Source organism: Bos grunniens, chromosome X (genome assembly GCF_055505025.1).
Source record: "Bos grunniens cultivar Pamir isolate PY7600 chromosome X, Bosgru_T2T1.0, whole genome shotgun sequence".
Lineage (NCBI taxonomy): Eukaryota > Metazoa > Chordata > Mammalia > Artiodactyla > Bovidae > Bos > Bos grunniens.
In genome coordinates this window covers 55,209,241-55,217,077 of record NC_141194.1, presented here as the reverse complement: position 1 = coordinate 55,217,077, position 7,837 = coordinate 55,209,241, and the positions used below count along the sequence as shown (strand labels likewise).

At 54.7% G+C, this 7,837-nt stretch overlaps 1 protein-coding gene across 31 annotated transcripts; it reads left to right on the top strand.

Moving 5' to 3' along the window:
* The first annotated feature begins 2,726 nt into the window (after positions 1–2,726).
* MAGIX (MAGI family member, X-linked) lies at positions 2,727–6,999 on the top strand. 31 transcript variants are annotated; one of them, XM_086387729.1, is made up of 6 exons: positions 2,727–3,049; positions 4,088–4,234; positions 5,070–5,152; positions 5,229–5,465; positions 5,574–5,745; positions 6,430–6,999. In XM_086387729.1, exons 3-6 carry the CDS (start codon positions 5,078–5,080, stop codon positions 6,753–6,755), a joined length of 810 nt encoding a protein of 269 aa, XP_086243855.1. In that variant the 5' UTR covers positions 2,727–3,049; positions 4,088–4,234; positions 5,070–5,077; the 3' UTR covers positions 6,756–6,999. The 31 variants fall into 31 exon arrangements, with proteins under 31 accessions (XP_086243855.1, XP_086243845.1, XP_086243836.1 ...); XM_086387719.1 differs by having other exon boundaries at positions 2,783–3,049; positions 6,352–6,999; XM_086387710.1 differs by having other exon boundaries at positions 2,797–2,848; positions 6,445–6,999.
* Positions 7,000–7,837: the final 838 nt, after the last annotated feature.

Sequence of the window (7,837 nt, the reverse complement as noted above, 5' to 3'; positions counted from 1 at the left end):
AGGGGAGTAATGAGGCTCCTCCTAGGTTTGAAATGGGGCAAGAGTGTCTGGAGACAAAGCCCCCAAGATGGAAGCCCATGGGCAGAGTGCTACTCTAGTGACAGGAGGAATGGGGAGGGGTGAGAGAAGGCCTGTGGCCACCACTTTGTGGAGGAAGAAACAGGCAAAAGATGTGAACACAAACTTTACCAAAGAACATATACAGATGGCAAATAAGCGTGTGAACCCTGCTTAATATGATTAGTCTTTAGGTAATACAAGTTAAAATCATGGCAAAATGCCACTACACACATATTAGCATGGCCAAAGTTAATTAAATGTCTGACCATACCAACTGTATGTGAAGTTGTCCAGGAAATGGAACTCTCATATACTGCTTCCAGGTTCAATACTTGTTCAGGGAACTAAGATGCCCCGTGGGGCAAGAAAAAAAATCGAGCACCCCTCTTAGCTGTAGCCATTCCTGAAAATAATTCTTTTGCCCCTTTTAGCATCACTTGGTTCATGGATGTAGGTCAGTCCCTCTAACAACCCCACCCAATTCTTATTAATTTAAGCAAATCTTTCTTTTCTTTAGGAGATTGTGGGTTAATTGACATAAAATTTGATAGGTTTTGAACCTGTGACAAAACCAGTTTCAATTTGCTCAACATGCAGCAAGTCAAATGATGAGACACCAAGATCTGCAGCAGAGAAAGGAAAGTGCCTCCCCAAAACAAAAGACCCTGATGCTGGGAAAGATAGAAGGCAGGAGGAGGAGGAGATGACAGAGGATGAAATGGTTGGATGGCATCACCCACTCAATGGACATGGGTTTGAGCAAGCTCTGGGAGATGGTAAAGGACAGGGAAGCCTGGCATGCTGCAGTCCATGGGGTCACAAAGAGTTGGACATGACTGAACAATTGAACAACAACAAGTAAAGTGCAAACTGATACACAGTGCAAGAAAGTATATCAGTGTCGGGGTGGGAGGACAGCAGTAAGGAAAGAAGAGTCACACGGGGCAGGAGAAAACATTTGGCAGTGAGGATTATGTTCCCTGTCTTGAGTGTAGTGATAGTCTCACAGATGTAAACACTTTGAAACTGTGCCCCATAGGGTCAATGTTTCTGTCCTGGTGACAGAGATTCTTGAGCTTGTCTTACAGAACTGCAGATTTGGGAACAGCTTGTTAAAGATCGCTCTGCTTTGTAACCTGCCTTCACTGACCAAACTTGCCTTAATTATTTTTTGACTCCTTCACCACTCCCTATTATCTATAGGTGTCACCACACCTCTGACATATGGGTTGCTATAATAATGAGGGCTTTGTGTTGTTTTTCAGGAACTTGGAGTTAGATCTTGTCCAGTTCAAACTGGCTAAGATTGGTTAGCCAACCCCAAACTGGGCCTGCACAGGGGTATGATGAATAACCTTTGCACATCACATGGTCCACCTTCAGATTATGGTGCACCTCCATTTTTGCACATGCATCCCCTGAAGCAGCATAAAACTCATACACCTGCACAGAACACCTGTTAGGTCACCTTTTCCCTACCTCTAATCACTTTTTCCTGGGTCAAAGACAACTCTGCTTCTTTATTTCATAAATATCTCAAGCCCTGTGCCTTTTGGGAGGCACTTTCCTTTCTCTGCTGCAGATCTTGGTGTCTCATCATTTGACTTGCTGCATGTTGAGCAAATTGAAACTGGTTTTGTCACAGGTTCAAAACCTATCAAATTTTATGTCAATTAACCCACAATCTCCTAAAGAAAAGAAAGATTTGCTTAAATTAATAAGAATTGGGTGGGGTTGTTAGAGGGACTGACCTACATCCATGAACCAAGTGATGCTAAAAGGGGCAAAAGAATTATTTTCAGGAATGGCTACAGCTAAGAGGGGTGCTCGATTTTTTTTCTTGCCCCACGGGGCATCTTAGTTCCCTGAACAAGTATTGAACCTGGAAGCAGTATATGAGAGTTCCATTTCCTGGACAACTTCACATACAGTTGGTATGGTCAGACATTTAATTAACTTTGGCCATGCTAATATGTGTGTAGTGGCATTTTGCCATGATTTTAACTTGTATTACCTAAAGACTAATCATATTAAGCAGGGTTCACACGCTTATTTGCCATCTGTATATGTTCTTTGGTAAAGTTTGTGTTCACATCTTTTGCCTGTTTCTTCCTCCACAAAGTGGTGGCCACAGGCCTTCTCTCACCCCTCCCCATTCCTCCTGTCACTAGAGTAGCACTCTGCCCATGGGCTTCCATCTTGGGGGCTTTGTCTCCAGACACTCTTGCCCCATTTCAAACCTAGGAGGAGCCTCATTACTCCCCTCTCATTGGCTAGTGTCCCCGCCCCAACACACACCCTATGCCTTCAAAGCTTCCTCAAGTCCAGGCTCCTACTGCCCCTCCACTCTCCAGGAGACCTGCCCTTCCCTACTTTTGGGGTCCCCCAACCCTATCATGCTCAGGGCCCTGACACCTCCCAGGGCTCCCAAAGACTCCCAGGGTGCCCCCACTGCTCAGGCCACCATATTCTTCCAGTTCCCCAGTAGGGAAACATTCAGTGCAGATTGACTGAGTGCCTACGATGTGGAAGGGACTTCCCAGGTGGCTCAGTGGTCAAGAATCCGCCTGCCCATGTAGGAGTCTCAGGAGACACGGGTTCGATTCCTGGGTGGGGAAGATCCCCTGGAGGAGGCCATGGCAACCCATTCCAGTATTCTTGCCTGGAGAACCCATGGACAGAGGAGCCTGGCGGGCTACAGTCCATGGGATCACGAAGAGTCAGACACGACTGAGAGACTTTCCACGTAAGATGTGGAAAGCTCTGCTGGAGGCTGCAGTACACCTCGGTAAACCTGGATTCCGGTTTTGCACCCCATTTTTAGTTGTCAGAGCTCAGGTGGGGCCTTTAACTTCTCTGGGCCCTGACTTTCCCCTCTGACACTGGAATAACAACATCCCCTGGGTGGAAAGAGAGGCAGCGGCTGAGGCAGGGAGAGGCCAAGAGTGCGCGCTGGCTCCAAGGGCCAGGACACCTTGGCGGCTGCCAGGTAGGTCACTGCGCTGGTTGGGGCGCTGAGCACGGGACCGGCCGGCTTCAGCCACGTCCAGGCCCCGGCTGGCCACCAGGTGAGCGCTCCCGAGCGCTCCCAACGCGTCGCGGGCGGCCGTGCGTCCACCAGGCCAAGTACAGGTCATGGAGCGGCGCCCGGGGGGCGGCACGGACCCTAGGGGAAGCAAAGGAGGTACCGGGCTCGGGGTGGGAGGGTGGTGGGCGCGTCCCTGCCAGCCCTCGCACCTCCTGTCTGCTCCTCACCTTCTCCTTCTGACAGGTGGTAAACAAAGCAGCCCTGGCGCCCGAGTGGCGGCGGCGGCGGCGAGCGGCGGGGGCGGCGGCGGGGGAGGGCAGCGGCCCAGCGACCCCAGCTGGGCTCGAGGAGCCGCACCCACACCCACACCCACACCTGTGCCGCGGGGCGGCGCACCAGACCCCGGGACTCCAAGGAGTCTCGGGGGAGGTGTGCTGGAGGGGTCTGCCCAGGGTCATTGGGGACACCTGGGCACTGGGCGGGGAGAGGCGGGGGTCTGGTGGATTGTGGGAGGTTAGGCTGGAGCCTCTGGGGATAGGTGGAGGGGCCATCCGGGGCTACATGGACCAGCAGGGCTACCTAGGACATCTAGAGGGGAATCGGGGGTGCCTGGGCCACAGGGAGCAGACCGTGTTCTGTTGGGACATCTGGGAGAATCGTGGTCCTTCTGGATATTGGGGGGAAGAGTTTGGAATCTGGGGTTGTGTCGGGGGGGCCGTCAGAAACCTCGAGATATTCCCAGGGTGTTAGGAGGTGTCCAGGAGTGCTGGAGTTAAATAGCTCTCCGGCGATATCGTGGGAGCAGGCGGGGGTCCACGGGCATTCCCGTGATAGTCGGGGGTCCAGGGAGGTGAAAGGCACAGTCGGTGACCTTCGGGACTATGAAAAAGGAGTGGTCTCGGGGATCTTGAGGGGGATTCTAGGTCTTTGATCGTAGGGGCCCGTGAGGGTTCGCTGAGACTCAGGGTGGGCCCTGATCTGTTCTTTTCACTCGCGCAGGCGGTGGCGGTCCCCAGCCCGAGGATGCCAGCGCCAGACAGTTCCTGGCGCGGCTGAAAGCTCGCCCCCTGGCGGCCCGAGCTGCGGCCGACGTGGCGGCGCTGGTACGCAGGGCCGGCGCCACCTTGCGCCTGCGCCCCAAGGAGGGTGCGTGATGGGGCGTGGCCTTCCGGGGGCGTGGTCGGAGTGCAGCCTGGTTCCGAGGGGGCGGGCCCAGGATTGTTAGTTACTCCCCTTGGTGGGACCAATGAGTGTGAGTAGGGAGGCCCGGGCTCGGCTGTGATTTGAGCGTGCTGGGGTTAGACTAGAATATTCCTCTAGGAAGTTACATCAGTCCGTTCAGTCGCTCAGTCATGTCCGACTCTGCGATCCCATGAATCGCAGCACGCCAGGCCTCCCTGTCCATCCCCAACTCCCGGAGTTACATAGAGGGGGTTATTGCAGAAGGTGAATGCTGCAAGATTAGCTGTTGGTGCGGAGTTTGATCTTTACTTTCTTCAGAAGGGTTTAAAGTGGCATTTTTGAGGAGGCCAGGCCTGGAGAGGTTTGGGGGCGGCCATTTGGCTGAGGGGCGGGCCTGGAATATCAGTCAAGGGGGTGGAGTCTATAAACGCACTGGGGCAGCGGCTCAAATTGTCAGGAATAGGTTGAGGTTTTATAGGCTAATTAGAGAGCAAGGCCTTATATCTTCACCAGCTGGAATCCTGGAGAAGCACCGTGTAGGGTGGGCCTAAGGGTTTAATATGAGAGGTAGGATCTGCATGTAGGAAAGTTTGGCGAATACTAGAATAGCTGTTGTCAGGGTTATTAGTTAAGAAGGTGCAATCAGGATAGTTATTCATGTGGGCGGAGCCTAGTTAAATGAATGAGCAAGTCTGTGCATCCTAAAGGGACGGAAATGAGATGAGGCTAGAATATTAATTCAATAGACAGGTCTTCGTTTCTTTATAGTACCCTTCCGACTGCCTTTTTCATCCCCCAGCCATTAGCATGCTGTATTCTGCCGAGATAGAGGTCACAGACAATCGCCTTCCTAATGCCAATTTCGTGGAACAGCGTCCACAGGTACTACCTTGTCCTCCTAATCAAGGCCACCTGCCTCAGGACTGGCAATGTATGTACACTTGTGTCCTTACTCCAGCATCGTCGGTCAGAGACCATGGGTATACGTACCGCGCCGCCCCAAGTGACCCAGGGTAAAGCTCATCCTCCTTTGAAGTCACCCCAGGCCTCTGGTCAGTTCTCTGTTGAACTCATTCGCAGTTCCACCGGCTTTGGCTTCACATTAAGTGGAGGCCGAGACGCAGGTGGGGATGCTCCGCTGGCAGTGCGCCGGCTGCTGAAGGATGGACCAGCTCAGCGCTGTGGTCGCTTGCAGGTGAACCAAAAGGCACCCTCCATTCGATGGTGCCAGCCCTGTCCTCTCCCGTTGGTGTGCTCTCCATTTTGACCTTCCTACAACACCCGTTGCCTTGCACTCTTTCAGGCCGGCGACCTCGTGCTTCACATCAATGGAGAGTCAACTCAGGGCCTCACTCATGTTGAGGTCATGGATCGGATTCGTAGAGGTGGCCCCCGGCTTTGCCTCGTGCTAAGCAGGCCTCCTGAAACCCACCCTGGCAAGCCTGAGGTGGTAGGAAGGCCCCAGAAAGAAGATGGTGGGTTTCCTAGGGGAGAAGGGTCAGGGATCTGTGAGGGGAAGAAGAGGGTCACAGAGTGGAGAGGCTGGGGACCTCGTTAGAAGGGTTTGGTAGTCTCAACCAGGAGGATCGGGGCTCGGTGTCTGAGGGTCATGGTATTTTCAAAAGGGGAGGGGAAGACCGGGGTCCTGGGGTAGGAGTAAGGGTGGATTTCAGAGCGAAGGGTTTTGAGGTACTGGGAGAGAAGAGAAAAGATGGTGTTAGGGGTAAAAATGGGTGGTCAGAAGGAAGAGTTGTGGTCCTCAGATGGGAAGGCAGAGTAGGTCTACGCGGAGAGGGGATGGGATAGGGAACCAGAGGGTAGGGAGACTAGTCCCGAAAGACGAGAGATCCATTAGGGTAAGGGCTGGGAGTTGAGGATGATGGGATGAGCAAGGAGAGAGTCTGGGATCCTAGATGGGAGGGTTTGACTGCATTTGGGGGTTGTGGGAATTGATTTCTGAGAGGAGTGTTCTGGATCCAGGAAAGGAGGGGAAAGGAAGCATCAGGTCTTGAGGTGTGGCCCCATTCCCGGAGTGCATGTCCATGCCTTTGTCTAAGTACCAGGGTCTTTGTCTTTTGCAGCCCTTAGAGTCTGCAGGCCACCCTCGGCCAAAGAGCTCCATCCCCATTGCCCACCCTATCGCCCAATCTTATCCGCAGTCCTGCCATCCCCAGATCGCATTCCAGATCCTGGGGAGCCAGAGATGACGAAGACTCGCAGCGCCAGCACTTCCTCCCCACTTCAGCATCCACGACCCCGTACGACCCCCCAAAACCGGGGCAGCCAGGAGCCTCGCCTAGAAGGGGCGGCCGACGGCCCCGCGGTTCTTGCTGCAGAGCGCCGCACGGAGGACCCCAACGACCAAACTCCGGATTCTCCCGGACCCTGGCTGACGCCCAGCGAGGAACGGCTCTCGCGGGCCCTAGGGGTCCCGGGGGCCGAGCAGCTCGCCCTGGAGATGGCAACCGGAAGGCGGAGGCACTGAGCGTGCAGCAGAAGGTTCACTTGGCATTCCCCAACCTACATCTGGCGTGCTGCCCCCGCCGCTCACTTAGCATCACTGGGAGAACTTCCTTGGTCTTGTTCCCCACCCCCCCACCCCCCGCATCTTGCTTCGCAGTCGACCCGCCCGCGCTCCCCTCGTGGCGTCAGTGGTATGGCCCTTCCCAACCGGCCAGCCCGGCGCTTCTTGTTTCGGGGCCGGGGAGGTAATAAAATGGTTCAATCCAGTCTTGACTTGTCAGGTGCTCCAGGCCAGGTGGGGATCCCAAGTCCCACACATGAAGGAGGGGGAGGGTCGATCTGGTTTCGAGGAGGGCCTCTTCAAGCAACCTTTGGCAAGCTTACTTCGCGCTGTTTCTTTCATGCCTCTAAAGAGCTCTTTGCTTCTGCCGGCGCGCATTGGACCCACTCCGTTCCCACTTTGCCAACTCCTGGTTCTTTCCCCATTCATTCATTTCACTTTTTTGGAGGTGTACAGGGCTCACAGCTAATTATTGCGCATGGCGTGGGGAATGCAGAGGTGGGCCTGTTGTGGCAAGAGTGCACCAGTTTACCCTCAACCCCGGCGGGCCGGGAATCGTCCAGACCCTCAAGTGCACTAGATAGCAAAGTTAGAACCTAGCGGCTTCCTTCGCCGAGAGCCTGCGGTCACTCACTTCCGGCCCGGTCGGCCAGCTTTCGCTGGCTGTAGACTGCCACCCTCAAGGCACTGGCTGGGGCCCCGGAGCCCCCTTCGGGGAGGAGCCAGGAAGGTGTGAGTCAGCAGGCTGGGCTAAAAACGGCTGTTAGAAACTTTGGGCCGCGCCCCCCTCTTCCACAGATGGTGACGAACTGCAGCCAGGCTTGTGTGCACACGCTACACGCTGGGCGTTCCCAGTCCTGGAAGAGGCCAGAGTTTCCTCCGTCCTGGGAACAGAGCCCCAAAGCCCGGTCTTATATGGCGAGCTGGGCTCTGATGTAGCCCCAGTGCCAGCGCTTACTGAGATCAGCAATGTCCAGTCACCTCCGTGGTCACCACACTCACGACACTTGGCCCTATCCCCCCAACGAAGGAAGCTGTGGTCT

What these genes read in the sequence shown, in the direction of transcription:
- MAGIX (XM_086387711.1), top strand. Translation starts at nt 3,196, where the DNA reads ATGGAGCGGCGCCCGGGGGGCGGCACGGACCCTAGGGGAAGCAAAGGA. An exon ending in CCCTAGGGGAAGCAAAGGAG is followed by an intron (nt 3,245 to 4,087) that starts GTACCGGGCTCG and finishes TCACTCGCGCAG; the next exon opens with GCGGTGGCGGTCCCCAGCCC. An exon ending in TCGTGGAACAGCGTCCACAG is followed by an intron (nt 5,153 to 5,228) that starts GTACTACCTTGT and finishes TCCTTACTCCAG; the next exon opens with CATCGTCGGTCAGAGACCAT.